This window comes from Amphiura filiformis, chromosome 12, assembly GCF_039555335.1.
Source record: "Amphiura filiformis chromosome 12, Afil_fr2py, whole genome shotgun sequence".
NCBI lineage: Eukaryota > Metazoa > Echinodermata > Ophiuroidea > Amphilepidida > Amphiuridae > Amphiura > Amphiura filiformis.
The window spans coordinates 42,395,944-42,412,315 of NC_092639.1; the positions used below are offsets into that span (position 1 = coordinate 42,395,944).

The window sequence follows — 16,372 nt, forward strand, 5'->3', positions numbered from 1 at the left end:
TAATTTCGATATTAAATTCCCCATAGAGCTCCATTTTAAACGACCCATGATATAAATGTAGCAAGTGGGCTTCCTGTCATTTACTACAAATACTGCAGTTGATTATCTGTAATTTTATGTTATTATTTCACTTTAAAATGGATAGAAATCATATTTGGTAAGGAATACCGGTAACAAAATTAATAACAATTTGATGGAAATTGTACTTTATGGATTGGATTTAAACTTTTTTTATCTGGGGAATGGAAAAATTTGGTGGTGGTCATCTTATTATCAACTTGGAACAATACATATCAGTATCAACTATAATTTTCTTCATATTTTATTTTCTCAGCCCCAATGGATTTCAATGTCAGTGAGATGCAGAAAGTTGCTTCCAACAAAAGCATTTGCTCCAGAGACCAGCAAATTGTTTTCTAATATCAATGCATGTCTGTCACAGGTGAGGAACAAAGTTTGTAAATATTAGGGCTTTTCCCCATGAGAACTACCTGCCGATTGGCCAAAAGAAGTTTTCATTATCAATTGGCCTAATCAGCATTCAGCAACATTGTTAGAATAATTTTACTGTAGACGCAAAAAAGAAAATCAGGGTGAATTATTTGCAAAGCTCCATTATGATTGGTGATTAAAGTGAAAATACCATGTAATTGACCAATCAGAGGCAATGTTAGATCGGCAGGAAATGCAATGTCTACATATATCCAATATCGATTTTATAATATCGCATGGTATGTGGTCCCATTGGTATGCCTTGTGGAGCCAATTTGCGATAAAAGCAAAAATATGGAGGTAAAAAACAATAATATACATAAGAAAGTAGTTGTCACGAAACTTCATAACTTTAGAACCAAGTATGCTTGACCTTTGGGGTTTTCAGAATGATAGCCTAATGTTTGTAGAAGGGAATGATTATAGTAACTAAATTTTCAAAAATGCCTCCTTTGGCCTCCATATTGGACCAGATCGTGTCACATTTAGATCCATAAGGAAAAAAGCTTTCACAAGTGTACGATTGCCATTATGGTACAGAGGTCGCATTTTAATATGTGTGTGCAGTTCTATATTTATGAATGTGTACTCCATACTAGCAGATGGAGAGTTTGAAGCAAGATTACTTATAAATTTGGTCATGCTTTTTGTTGACAGATGCCGCAAGGTGATCGCAATGCATTATGGGCCATGTTAGCCTTTTACGGAGGTAGTTGTCAGCTGAGTTTGAACAAGAAGTGCACTCATCTTGTAACACCAAAAACTGATGGGGTAAGTTGACTGTGTACAGACTAGTACAGTGCTCAAAATATGTGGGGATAAATGGGTGATTTGTCTCTAAATAACGTAAAACAACCTTATGAAAAGTATTTTTTAATGTTAATGGAGCAGTGTGGCACACTGGTTATAAGGAGCCATCCCACTTGGCCAGGTTGCCACAGAGGAATTGACTTTCTGTTACTTTGATGACAGACAAAACAGAATTTTCATGGATAAATTTCAACCTTGAATAATTCCCTATAAGGAACTTGAACCAAAATGGGATGGCCTCTTTAAGGTACTTGTGAGAGGTCACGAGTTCGAAAACTCTACAGGACCAAAAAACCCGCAAAAAGCTTTCCTCATGGCTCATCTCTGAAAGGCAGGGCCGGACAACACTGATAAAGACTTTGTTACAGTTAGGCCCAATCTGGGTTTTGTATTCATGTATTCAAATGTCTATGATGGGACCAAGTTGCAGGGTTCGATTTACTTAGAAAAATTTGTATAGCAATTTTTAGTGTTTTCAAACATTATTTAGGTGATGTTCTTATAATCTTAGCATACGTTTACATTGTAAAAAATTGCTATACAAGCTGAAAGTTGTGTAGCAGATTGTCCAAAATGGGGAGCATTTTGCTCCACAACACAAGTTAAATCGAACCCTGCCAAGTTGTGACATGAAATACACAGAATAAGATCTTGAGGGCTCTCACCATTCGTGAGACTAATTTTTGTAAGATTGACAACAGTGTATCATCTATTCACTTGCTTTTGTGTATTATTTCACCTACAGGCCAAGTATGCTTGTGCAACTCGCCATGAATCAACCATCAAGATTGTCACGCCAGACTGGGTCGTGGACTCAATCAACAATAAAAAATTACAAGACGAGAAGATCTATCATCCCAAACTCATCTTGGATAAACCTGAAGAGGTATCCCCTACAGAAAAGGAGACTGCTGCTGCTGATGTCAAAACTGAGCAGCTTTCCCAGGAATCCATTGTTGAGGAGACATCACAGAGTTCATCAAGCGGACCGTCTGTGGTTAAGGCTTCAAAGGCACAGTACAAGATTACTGCACCGTGGGCTGAAGATGTGGAGAAAGTCAGTGATATTCTATTGTCGGGGCAAGACAAGCCACCGAAAGAGAAAAAGAAACGGCGTCCGAGGAAAAAGAAGGAGCCTGCTTTGACAATCACGCATGAAAGCTTAATGGGGAACTTTCCAGAGATGGAGTTCCCGAGAACGTTAAGGAATATTACAAACAATGGGGAGCATGCTCCTCAGCAGCAGGGTGGGGAGAGACGGCAGCTGTCACAGGTGTTGAGTGCTATTGCTGGAATGGCATCGCAGAATAAAGCTAGAGAACAGACACTTAGTACGCCATTATTACCGGAAGTTAGATATTATGGGCATGATCCATCATACAGCAGTAAGTGGTATTTATTATGGGGACTCACTAACAACAATGAAGATATTGCAATGTAATCTTTCATATGATCTGTGTGAGCAAGTTGTGGAATATAGATTTTGTGGTGGTTACTATTAACATAGCCATCATGGATTCATGATCATAATGACAAATATTTTGGATTTGCAAATTAAATAAATGTGCCCCTGTACTTTCATATTATGTTCATTCTTTTATTTATTTTATTGATTGGTTGATTGATCGATGGAATGATTGATCGAACAAATGATCAGTTGATGATCAGTTTATCAAACAGATGATTGATTGATTGAACAAATGATAAGCTGATTGATTGATTGATTGAACAAGCAATGGATTTAAAAAATTTGTTTTTTCTCCCATTGGCCAACTCTTCAAATTCTTTAAATTTTTCTTAAAATTTACTTCAGAGATGGTAGTTATGTATTGACATTGTTCATTTGTTTGTGTTTCAGTCATGCCAGAGACCTGTATGTTAGGTTGCATCTTCCTCATTATTGAATATCCACAACTTGTTGGGCAACAGTATATTGATACGTGGAGAAAGGTAAACTTTTTGGCAACTTTATTTGTTTCAGGGCCACATGGAGGCTAAACGCATTTCAAACGTACATACTTGAGAGCCAAATGCATCCTAGTTTCTTATGCTTTCCCTTATATTTTAGAATTTGTCAAGGGCCCAAATATCAGTGGTTGATGGGCTTCCAGTTGGGTACACCCGATGAGAGGTTAATAACTAGGTATGATTTTGTTAATATTCAATGACAATATCAATGCACACACTGGTCTATAGATAACAACCTGTTTATTTTTGTACAGAAATATGTAAAATCTTAAGTTGGAGTGAATTTGGATGAAAACACAAATAAAACCTGCCCGTGCATAAATCATTTCAATGTCTGCCCACAAAATCATATGCGGTCATTAACCTCATTCATAAACAGAATAACTCCAGTTTCTGGCAGAGAAGAACAGCAGTTATTTACATTTTGAGAGCATGCATAGCAGTGGCGTAGCGTGGGTCATCATATTGGGGGGGGCACTGACCATGATTGGGGGGCACCAGGTCTGATGGGGGGGTGGCACAAGTCATTTTCCAGCCATTTTCCTATGGGATTTACTAAATAGGGGCAAGGAATCCAATTACTTCGCTGAAATTTCAGTGATTCAAGACAAGTGGGTCGTTATATATATGTGAAGAAATGAGGTCGACTTGTACCCGAGTCCAGCTTGTCCGAGTCCGAGCCGAGCCGAGTCCATTTGTATCCGAGTCCGAGCCAAGTCCGAGTCCTTTTGTGTCCGAGTCCGGACTCGAGTCCAAGTCTTTTCGTGTCCGAGTCAGAGCCAAGTCCGAGTCCAACAAAAATAAGACCGAGTCCGGACTCGAGTCCGGCTCGAGTCCGGACTCGGTCAGAGTCCATGACCGGAGGTTGGGGGGGGGTTGTCATGCAACTTGAATGTGACATGTATCTGCCTACTGGCATTGCTTCTAAGTAAGAATTTGTATAAAAATGGGTCATTGGGTATAACATAATGAAAAAGCTAGGGTAATTGGGTATAAAATTTTGAAAGAAGGGGGTCATTTTGTACAAAATTTTGAAAAAAATGGTCATTATTCCAAATAATGGAGCAAAATTTTATATTTTGTTTCTAATTTGAAAATTTACAATACAAATTTGCTGAAAAAAAGAAAATTTCAAAGTTTCCGCATAATTTTAAGGCATTTTGATGATAAAATTGCAGAAAGAGAAGGTCATTGGTCAAAGGGTCACTCACTACACCACACCACACCACACACCGCTCTCCCTATACACACCCACCCTACCAAACCCCACCCCACCTCACCCCACAGCCCACACAGTTGACATTTCAAAGACTCAACCCAGGTCAACCAACCGGACACATGGTACATACAATACTTCAAAGACCATACCCGTACCATGAGCAGCTACATGTAACTCCTGAAGGTAAAAACTACATGTATCAGACCACCTGTATCAGACAGCAGTCATGTGGGGGTATTTGTGTGTGTGTGGCACACTACATGTAAACTCAGGACTAGAGAAATGTCACTAGGCTGTGTGAAGCATACAGATGTGTAAATGAATTGCAATGTATTCAAATACATTTTAGAGGGAGGCTCCCTATTATTGTAAACATTTTTATCCATTTTGACACCCAAGTTTGGCAACCTCCCTATTTCTGGCAAATTTTGTGCCCTTGAAGTTGCATGTAATTTTGAAAGTCTCCCTATTTTTTGTTTGAATCCTCTCTATTTTCGGGATGTTAATGTTGGCATCTCTGCATCATCATCTTTATCATCATCATCTTAATAATAATCATACTAACAGAAATTCACCTTTAATTCTAAACATCTTTTCAAAATTGTCCCACACAAATGTGCTGTGAGTATTGAGCACACACAAACTACAGACACCGTAGCCCTGTCATGGACCTACCAATTTACTGAGTGGGAGCTGAGATGTAGGGTCCAGTGCATGTGCATGTTTCTCTCTTAAATTTTAATGGATTGGAAAGTTCCATGAAAAAACTCTTAGATATTTTTTATAGTCCAAATATTCAAATTATGCATTCAATTAATTATCAATTATTTCATTACTAAATTAATGATAACAATAATAATTATGATTCTGCTAAGTGACAGATAAATCTAAATAATTTGCTGGATATGTAGGATATATGACAGATCACAGATTTGACAGCCCCCCAATTAATTTGGAAAATGTTCAAATAAGTAAAGTCAACAAATTTGAGATCTATTTTGACATTTCTTAGATTTATCATTTCACATTTTACATGGATTTAATTGGACTGGACTCGGACCGGACTCGGCTTTGAGTCCGAGCTGTTGAGTCCGAGCCGAGCCGAGTCTTTTCATGTCCGAGTCCGAGCCAAGTCCGAGTCCAACAAAAAGTGGACTCGAGTCCGGACTCGAGTCCGAGTCCGGACTCGAACGATACATCTCTAATCATACTATATTCTAGCGGAACCTCTTTTCATATCATAAATAAGGTACCGCTTGTCTTGAGTCACTGAAATTCCAATGTAGTAACTGGATTCCTTGCCCCTATAATATACATAACTTTTGTTACCAGTGTGTTATTATTTTTTGACAAAAATGCAAAAATAGTCACAAATTTATCAAGGGGTAAAGTAAAAGATATTTTTAAATCCCAAAACCCTCAAATGCAAATACTAAATATAATAATAAATATTGATCCCCAAGATAGATTTTTGATCATATTCCATGTTATTTATTCATTTAATTTTCTAGGTGATTAGTGACCATGGTGGTATTGTTGATGACTGCTACTCAGACCGCATCACACATGTCTTATGTGATACACAGAAAAGTGAAGTTTTCAAGTTGGTAAGATCATTTGAAGCAGCAGTCTATGCAAAACGTGATATATGCCATAGTTGCCTGGTGTTTTTTTTGTTGTCAATATTTTTATTGATAGTGTTATTTTCAAACACAATCTGGTCTCTCGAAGCCAAAGCAGGCAGGATTATAGTAGCTAAAATGTATATCGCGGTGCCCCATACAGGGATGTAAGTTTTCAACATTAATCTGGATTTCCCAATTTTTTGGGTCAAAATTTCCGCATTTTATATATTTTCAGTCTGATTTGGGGCTTTTTAGCCCAAATTCACACACTTTTCCAGATTTTTTTCCTTCATACATCCCTGTCCATACATCAGTACATGACTTCCGGAGTGGTATACCACCAATCTACCAAGTTACTCTATATCATGTTCATACTCCCTAAATGATAACAAATATTCACAGGAATTATGAACAAGAAAAATATGAGCTTGCACCTGATACCAAAATCTGCATTTTTATAGGGTGAAGTGGGTGATGAGACTGTCAGTTGGGTCACCCATCTTAAATCAATATTTATATGTGTAACACTATGTATTATTAAAAATAATGTTCTGTTGCTTGATTTCATGTATAGGCTACAAAAGATGGCAAGCGTTGTGTGACTGCCAACTGGCTCAACGATTGTTTAAAAATGAAGAAGATGCAACCACCATGGAGGGCGCTTCACTTTCCTGTTACATCATATCCGTTACAGCCATCGCCATGTAGAGACCAGGTAATTGGTCATTTTTATTTCCTTGTATGTTTGTATGGTTTGTTTTTTTAAAGATGGATATCAGAACTGCTCCGGCTTCCTGTGGCACATAGAGTAACTCTTATCCCTACCCCTAATAATACTGTCTGCGTTAGAGCCCTGAGATCCTCTGTTTATGTTGCCCATCAACAATACTACAGAGACTCATTGTCAGAGGCTTAGGGGCAGTGAGGGATGAAATATCTTGCTTCTTGTGTATAAGGCACTTACAAGCCCATTCAGTGTAAAAATTGTGTATAAATTGACTAAAAGTGAAGGATAAGCCATTAATATTGTCTTAGTTTGTGCTCAGTATACAGCTTTGGGCTTAACCACTAGCAGGCTATGTTAGCACATCTACATTTTCATGTATACATCTATAACACAAACAAAGGTGCCATGATTTTACTATCCTTTGGATGAGCAAATCACTGAATAGGCCTTAAATGATTAAATCACCTCCATACATTGCTCAAATGTTCTCCTGTTTTTGTTACTGCTTGCCCGCTCAGATCTTCAAATGATCCCTCATGTCTTGCAAAAGACAATTCCACTCTGTTGCTTGAGAACACAGTTATGCTGTTGCATATGCCAAAGCATGGAATTGTCTACTACAACACATCAGGGGAGCCTCATCTATAAACACTCACTTATATAACCAAAACAACTTTGTCCATAATGAAAACAATCGCTTTAAATCACAGATTAAAAATAAAAACGGGGATTTAAATCGAGCAACCCTGGCTAACAGTTGTGACAGCTGCTGTAGCATGTCTAGTCTCAAGTTGAAAATAGCACCATGTTGGATTTCGCAGTGGCAGATTTAAATTGGTGCATTTACAGGGTTGCGATGTTAACGTATGGACAAAACACCCTTCTACTTGTGTGTATACGCCCCACAGGATTAGGTTAGTGCACAAGATTTGAATCTGCCACTGTGAAATCCAACATAGCATTAGTTACTCTCAACTTGAGACAAGACAGACTACAATAGACATGACTATGACTCTAGTCACCCTAGTCATACAAGCCTATTTGTTATAATAAGTGTGTCTGGACATCATTTATAAACAATTTGAATATTTCTCATATTTTGCTTAATTTGTTTCTTTAGATAATAGCAGTAACAGGTTTTGAAGGTATAGAGCGCAATGATGTGAAGACCCTGGTAGAACTCTCAGGGGCCAAGTATACTGGATTCTTTAGTAGAGGAAACACATTACTCATATGCAATAGGTAAGGTGTAACTGATGTATGTCAATATTTCCAATAGTTTATCGCCCTCCTCCACTAAACCATGTAATGTAAATACAAATCCTTAGTACAACCTCTTATCCTCTTATTTCATTTAAAATCCCTATTACCCTTGTGGAATATTTTGGAAATATCTTCCACAGAGGGAGTATGAATTTCAAATGGAATTAGCACATTAGACACCTCCATTTGAAACTCACCCTCCCTCTATGGAAGATTCAGATTGAACCTTTATCAGACGATGTATGGAGTTCAAATAGAACTGCTCAATGTGTCAATTCCATTTGAAATTCATACTCCCCCTGTGGAAGATATTTCCAAAATCTTCTACAGGGGTAGTTTGGATATTAAATGGAATAGCCTAATTCAGACAACAAAAGATTACTCATATGGGGTGATGACATGTGATAGCCACAGACTATACTAAAATGCAGTAAACCTTTGACGTAGCGCATTGTAAGGATACATCACAGATTTACTGCGCTACACGACTTGTCTCTGATTGGCTGCTAAGGCGATATGTTGTTGCTAAGTGGAAATTTATGAATGAATTGTGCGCCGTACCCGTACGCGTTGTTAGCGCCGAATTTGCAACATCACGGTAGTCGCGCTCGTCAAAGGTTTGCTGCATTTGACTATACAACAAACTTTAATCCAGTTTCTCTACAAAAAAGGAATAAAACCAAAGCCACTAATCTAACCCAATTACTGGTAAATTGCCCCTTGGCAGCTTCGCTCATGAGCATTGCTCCAGCATAATTAGTAAAAAACACCTAAATAGTTCATCCCCAGTAATGTATTTTCCACTTATGATTTACTCAGGCAAGAAGGATCCAAGTATGAAAAAGCATTGGAGTGGCGGAAACCTTACGTGAATGTGCAATGGTTAAGTGATAACGTACTTGGTAACATTGAGAATGTACGTAATATAAGTCAGCTGAGATACCAGACGTATGATTTGGCGGATCCTTTTAAGATTGACCAGTTACAGAGGATGCCTTTGATGGGTGAGTTGCAGTAGCAAATTTAGTCTACTGTAGTAGACCATTTTAATTTATCATTCCTCTAATCCCACTGACCATGGAAAATCCACCAATCCTCTTCTGATCCAATAGCTAGCTATCCATGAAATAGTAGTCTACTATGTTTGGAATATACAATGAACTATGCACTCTAATACGGGATATGATGCTACCTCATTAAAAATGCAGCCTTAGCTGTTTATGCACAGACCCTGTGGTTTATGTTACCTGACCCAGATAGAGCTACCCAGCTGGACCACGTGGGTTGGATTCACAGTGGGTTGGGTTAATGCATGTGCATAATGCATTATGCATAAGAAATGATAAACATGTATGCTTGCCTATCTGTTATTGGTTAAGACTTACCACCCACATTGAATTTTGCTACATTAACATTCATCTCAGATTGAAGATGAAAGAGGTTGAGTCTATGTGTTAAGATATGGTGGGTCACAAGGTCATATTCCAATTAGAGCAGTCCCTTTTTTTCTCCGGACAGGGCATCACTGGGGATGTGTTGTGTTTTATGTATGGAATGTATGAATTGTTTATCAAAAAGGGAATGCAGAGCAGTCTATAAGGAATTGGGCTATTCCATTTTAAAACAAAACCCCCCATGTGGAATATTTTTGAATTTCAACCAAATTCAGCAGTTTGAATAATTATGAGAGCCAACTTTTTTCATCCATAAAAAGTGGTATCAGTATGGACAATTTTGGAATTCAAAAGTTGTATAATTTTAGACCAATTTGTACAATTTTGTAAATTTAATCAATCAAGTGGACTTTCTCATAAAACTAGCAAAAATGTCCAATTATATTAAACATAATGTGCTTCTGGAAATCTTCCACAGCGTGTGTGTGTGTATTTTAAATGGAAAAGTCATTAGTGGGGCTTTACCAGGCAGGCCAGCTCGATCTACTTGGCAGAAAATCAACCCGAAGTGCCCTGGTGCATCTTGTTGTTTTGGCTAGAGTAGGGCCAAAATCTACCTTGATTATGAGCCAAAATAGTGTAAAATTATTCATTTTTATGAGGGAATTGTCCCGGTAAAAAGTTGCTTTTGAAGCAGATCAGTGAGAACACATTAACCGTCCGAGTTGTTTGTTGTCCCCATACCGCGGAAGGTGGGCATGTTGCCTATGGGGGTCGATGATAATGGGTGCGTTAGCAAACTCAAAAATAGTGTAAATAGCGCAAGTGTGCACAACAGAGAGTTAGCGCAGTTGAGTGCTCTGTGTCAAGTGATGCCAGAAGCAACATTTATGTGTTCATTTACCATGTTTAATGATTGCTATCTTTTTCCCCCTTAAAGAACCTTGGACAACTCCTTTGAAGATATCACAAGCACTCAGAAAGGTAAGAGTTTAAATCAGAATATCTTGGTTATTTTTTTTTTAATTCACAAAATCCAAAAAGGAAGACCATGAGCTTTTGGAACCCACATCAGTCTGGGTATTTGCATAGCTAAATAAGATATAGCATCTAACACAGGCCTTCTCAACTAGTTTATTTGAAGTGCCAACTGGAAAAGTTTAGTGATCATGAAGTGCCAAAATGTCAAGGGAGGACTCTGTGAGGTAGCGTGTATGCATAGCAGGTAAGAATCAGTGGTACTATCGGGGGTCCAGGGGGCAGCACCCCTAGAAGCTCATGGATTTCAAGGTTTTCAAAGTGCAGATTGGACATTTTCACCCCTTTTTGTTCAAGATTTATGTGAAAAATCATTTAAATTACCGCATGCGCCACTTTGACTGACTCCAAAGCGCCACAAGTGGCGCAAGACGCCACCAGGTGAGGGGGCCTGATCTAACATCACACCCTCCAAAGACAGTTCATGTACGGCTTGTTGCAATGATTGAAATTGCAGAATGCACCACACCCTCCAAAGACAGTTCATGTTCGGCTTGTTGCAATTATTGAAATTGCCGAATGCAGGTAAAAACAGCATACCCTATGGTTAGTTTTCACCTTCAAACTTACAAATGTCTCAAAAGTTAGGTTTTAGTAATAGGATACTTTCTTTGCTAAAGGCACCATGTCAACAAGCCTAGAAAAGTTGCTTTTTGCCTTGGAAAAGTACCGACACCTTTAGCCATATTTTGCATGAAAGCATTATTGTGTGTGATTTTATGTACTTTCTTCAAAAATTTGGCAAAATTCCCCCACAATATTTTGGTGCTTTAAGTACTGATTCACTCACTGCATCGATAAATATGTGCATATTCATTATTCATTCATTCATATTTTATTTTGCCAATCACCAATCAATAATACAATGTACAAATGTAATTCAATAATGATAAGCAGAAGCAATAATAGTGATAATGATAATAAAATCATGGTAATAAATAACTAATATAATAACAATAGTAATATTGAATCAACCTGAAAATATAGGGTTAAATCAGGTGATTGACGAGGACCCTGCTAAACGCGGAGCGTGGGGTGCAGGGCCCTCTTAAATAGTTACCAAACAGACAGACATACAAACACAAAACAGATGATCCGATTTAACACGAGGATGATAGTTAAGATAGAAGGAATGAAGTTGAAGTAAAACTATGGCTCCTGAAGACTAAGGATGAGAGGTGTGAGCAAGTACTTACTAAAAAAATGGATTGAACTAAAGTAAAAAAGAAGAACGAAATGTATCGTGAAGGTATTAGATGTCCTCTGTGTAACCACAAATGATATATTTCTTAAAGTTGGATTTGAAGGTAGCAAGAGTCCGAGTCAATTTGAGAGAAGAAGGAGTTCTTTCCATAGTATGGGACCTCATGCTTTGGAAGAATTGTTTGCAAGGGCAGTGTTAGAAGGAAAGATAACATGTTCGTGAACATTCCTAGTATTGTAAGAGTGAGACAGAGTGAGAGTGTTGAAAAAGTTGTCAGGGACTAGATCCGGAGGAAGAAGGTCATTATGAAATTGATACATGAATGAAGCCAGTTGGAGTCTATAGAGATCACAAACTTTCAAAGTGCGTAGTGAAGAGAAGAGCGGGTCTGTATGGGCAAGCCAGAGGAATTGGTACAGCTTCTGATCACTCTCTTTGAAGAAGAAATGCAGAGTCTAAGTTGGCATTGTTAGGATCAGCCCACACGAGGGCCCCATAGGATAGATAGGGAAGAACCAGAGAGTTGTATAGAGTGGTAAGTGAACTAGAAGGAAGAAAATGGCGGACCTTTCGAATCACACCGTTGTATTTAGAAACAATCTTAGGGACATGTTGTGTATGTGAGTGCCATGAGAGATTATGATCTATTAATAGGCCTAGGAATTTAGTTGTATTAACATTTTCAATTGGGGTATCATCTATTTTAATATCATATTTAATATCAGGCTTATTACTATGTTTATTTTTAAATATAATATAATTAGTTTTCTTTATGTTTAGTGATAATTTATTCAGTTTAAACCAGTTTGATATTATTTTTAGATCCCTATTAATGTTTTGTTGGAGTATCTTAGGGTCAGAGTGAGAAAATAAAATGTTTGTGTCATCTGCAAATAAAATGAAGTGAGGAGTGGAAGTACATGTAGTGCAAGGGAGGTCGTTGATATAAAGTAAGAAGAGTAGAGGACCCAAGATAGATCCCTGGGGCACACCACAGGTTACATTAATGGATTTAGAAAGGCAGTTATTGAAGATGACACGTTGATTTCTACCAGAAAGATATGCTTTGATCCAATCTTTAGCAAGGCCTCGGATACCATAGTGGTGAAGTTTTTGAAGAAGAATGTTGTGGTTTATGGTATCAAAGGCCTTACTCAGATCTAAGAAGATACCAATGGTGTGCAGCTTGTTGTCAAGATGTTGAACAATTTTACAGTAGAGGTCATTAATACTATTTTCAATAGAATAATCACCAATATCCATGACCAAGGAATCTTCATGAGCAGTAAACCAAGTTTCAGAAAAACCATAGATGTCAAAATGCTGGTTTAATGTAGCCAGGTAGTTGGTGAGATCATTGGAATGTTTTACAAGGCTACTGGTATTCAAATGAAACAAAGAAAGGTTACAATTATCAATGCTAGGAGTATGATTGATGATGGTACTACTGTCATAATAAGAAGAATTAACTTTCATGGAGTTTGTGACATCGGTCACATCCGATTGGTCATCAATAGGATTCAGAGAGCCATTAAAGGAGAAGGGATTAAAGATAAGATCAACAAAGGGATTAAACTGAGAGGGTGTATGATCGGACATCAAAACAAACAGGACAAGACAGGTATACAAAATATTATATAGTACTAAGAAATGTTTTACAAAATAATATACGTTTACTTACTTACTTACTTTTACAAATTTTATACAAATACTTTATATGGTAAACAAATACAATAAAAGCAAACAAGGAGTGCTCTGAGGCACTCCGTCAATCAAAAAGAAGGAAAAATGGTAACCTAAAATGTAGTTTGGTATAAAACAAAAATATGCCAAACAACATTCCAGGTGATCAAACAAATCAAACCAGAAAAAAAAGAAAGAGGAAGCATTATCACCACACTCCACACATGGTGAAAAACACAAATTTAAACCATCATGATAGAGCAAAATATACAAGTGTTGGCAAAATCAGGTAATCAAAAAATAAAATAATAGAGCAATGCATAACTATGGCATATATAACTATGCATAAATATGGCATACATAACTAAGCAGATTCAAAAGATAATATAAAATAACAAGAACCAAATATTTTTGATATATAATTGCAATGACACCCAAGAAAATATGATGATGTGACGTGAGATGAGATAACAATGCCGCACACTAATGAAGGAAAAATGAGATCAAAACACAATGGGGAAAGGAAAGAGCAAAATGCAGCAAGGTATGATCATCACACATCACAAGTTGAGAAAAACACAAATTTAAACCACCATGATAAAGCAAAATACTTAAGTGTTTGCATAAACAGGTAATCATCAAATAAAAGAGCAATGCATAAATATGGCATACATAACTAAGTAGAATCAAGAAATAATATAAAATAACCAGAACCAAATATTTTGGATATAAGATTGCAATGACACATGAAAAATATGATGTTGTGACGTGTGATGAGATAACAATGCCACAAACTGATGAAGGAAAAGGTGAGCACAGCACAAAGGGAAAAGGGAAGAGCAAATGCAGCAAGGTATGATCATCACACATCACAAGTTGAAAAAACACAAATTTAAACCATCATGATAAAGCAAAATATTAAAGTGTTTGCAAAAAAAGGTAATCATCAAATAATAGAGCAATGCATAAATATGGCATACATAACTAAGTAGATTCAAGAAATAATATAAAATAACCAGAACCAAATAATTTGGATATAAGATTGCAATGACAGATGCAAAATATGATATTGTGACGTGTGATGAGATAATAATGCCGCAAACTAATGAATGAAAAATGAGATCAAAACACAATGGGGAAAGGGAAGAGCAAAATGCAGCAAGGTATGATCATCACGCATCACAAGTTGAGAACAACACAAATTTAAACCATCATGATAAAGCAAAATAATAAAGTGTTTGCATAAACAGGTAATCATCAAATAAAAGAGCAATGCATAAATATGGCATACATAACTAAGTAGATTCAAGAAATAATATAAAATAACCAGAACCAAATAATTTGGATATAAGATTGCAATGACAGATGCAAAATATGATGTTGTGACGTGTGATGAGATAATAATGCCGCAAACTAATGAATGAAAAATGAGAGCAAAACACAATGGAGAAAGGGAAGAGCAAAATGCAGCAAGGTATGATCATCACGCATCACAAGTTGAGAAAAACACAAATTTAAACCATCATGATAAAGCAAAATATTAAAGTGTTTGCAAAAACAGGTAATCATCAAATAAAAGGGCAATGCATACATATGGCATACATAACTAAGTAGATTCAAGAAATAATATAAAATAACCAGAACCAAATATTTTTGATATAGGATTGCAATGACACCCATGAAAATATGATGTTGTGGTTATATAAGGTCTATAACATATAATTACTAGTGTTCATAAAAGTTCATCTGTGTTGGTATATTCAATGATTAAAGTTCAAAACTTTTGATCCAAACACAAGAAAGTTATTCCTACCTCTCGGAATTTCCAGATGGTTACTTTCATCAGTGAGACCAAAACTTCCAGGAGTCTACGAGACTGTGATCAAGTCTAAGGTCAAATAGGTCACAACCTGAAGATCATCATCACAGTCTCAGTCTCACTGATGAAAGATGGCGTAACCATCTGTAATCATTAGTTACTTGTGTAATTAGCTTCCTGTTTAATTTATTTCAGAGTTTCATTAGTGCGCTTGGGGAGAAAGGAGACCCATTAGCATCAAAGAGACTTGGTTCCCCAATTGCAGATCAGCACTCTAAAAAACAAAGGTAAGGACAGAAGTGGATTACATGTATGTAAATAAATGTATGGACAATAATAACTGCATGCTGTCTGTTTTGAGTTCATTGCGGGAAATCGAAGGGCTTTGTTTTGAGCCGGGTGATTTTCCGAGGCAGGGTGAGCTCCCAACGCGGACGCACAATCACTCGCCTTTCTGTGATGTGTAAGCTGCAGGAAATGTGACTAAAAGTTGATGATAATTAAATTGTCAAAATTGCCTCTTTTTTCCAGGACTGAAGGAGATTTGATTGGATCACAGAAGATGTTAAACAATAAACCAATGCCTCATGTTATGTTTACTGGTTGCGATCCTAAGATGGTCCCTGATCTTGCCAAGGTAAGACATCCCTATTTTTTGTATCTCTAACTACATACTATAGAAGAATCCTATTTCACACATTCCTACACCTCAATGGCAGCCATTGACAGGGTCCATCCCACCTGAAATGCGAAATAATGCAGGCATGACAGGGATTTTAAAGCCATGTTATAACATTTCCATAGAAAAATAGATTAGTATTTCTTTTCCATAAAATGTTAGCTTTTACTGTCAGATATGACCCATTTTAATTTTGAGCCTGACAACTGAGGTAAAGTAAAGAAAACTGAAATTTACTACCAGCGCCGATGTTGCCAATGCATGTCACTCCTTCGGTTGTACTACTGCACGGGCCTTTGATGTGTGTGTACCATCCCGCATGCCGCGTACGTACTATGATGTGTACATAGTGTACGCATTCGACTAAATGATATTTCCATCGTTTCCTGCGTTTTATTCAAAATTGCGAACTTTGACAAAACTACAGCACTTTTGATTTTTGCAGGGCATG

General features: G+C 37.1%; 1 protein-coding gene across 1 annotated transcript in view; it reads left to right on the forward strand.

Annotated features, from left to right (window-relative positions):
- Positions 1-16,372, forward strand: part of LOC140166231 (PAX-interacting protein 1-like) — a 29,658-nt gene that overhangs the window by 8,256 nt on the left and 5,030 nt on the right. Inside the window, exons 3-13 of the mRNA XM_072189632.1 lie at positions 335-442; positions 1,150-1,263; positions 2,048-2,687; positions 3,161-3,252; positions 6,001-6,096; positions 6,689-6,829; positions 7,962-8,083; positions 8,924-9,108; positions 10,439-10,482; positions 15,438-15,529; positions 15,774-15,879. Coding sequence (XP_072045733.1) covers positions 335-442; positions 1,150-1,263; positions 2,048-2,687; positions 3,161-3,252; positions 6,001-6,096; positions 6,689-6,829; positions 7,962-8,083; positions 8,924-9,108; positions 10,439-10,482; positions 15,438-15,529; positions 15,774-15,879 — 1,740 coding nt within the window. The remainder of the gene's footprint in view (positions 1-334; positions 443-1,149; positions 1,264-2,047; positions 2,688-3,160; positions 3,253-6,000; positions 6,097-6,688; positions 6,830-7,961; positions 8,084-8,923; positions 9,109-10,438; positions 10,483-15,437; positions 15,530-15,773; positions 15,880-16,372) is intronic.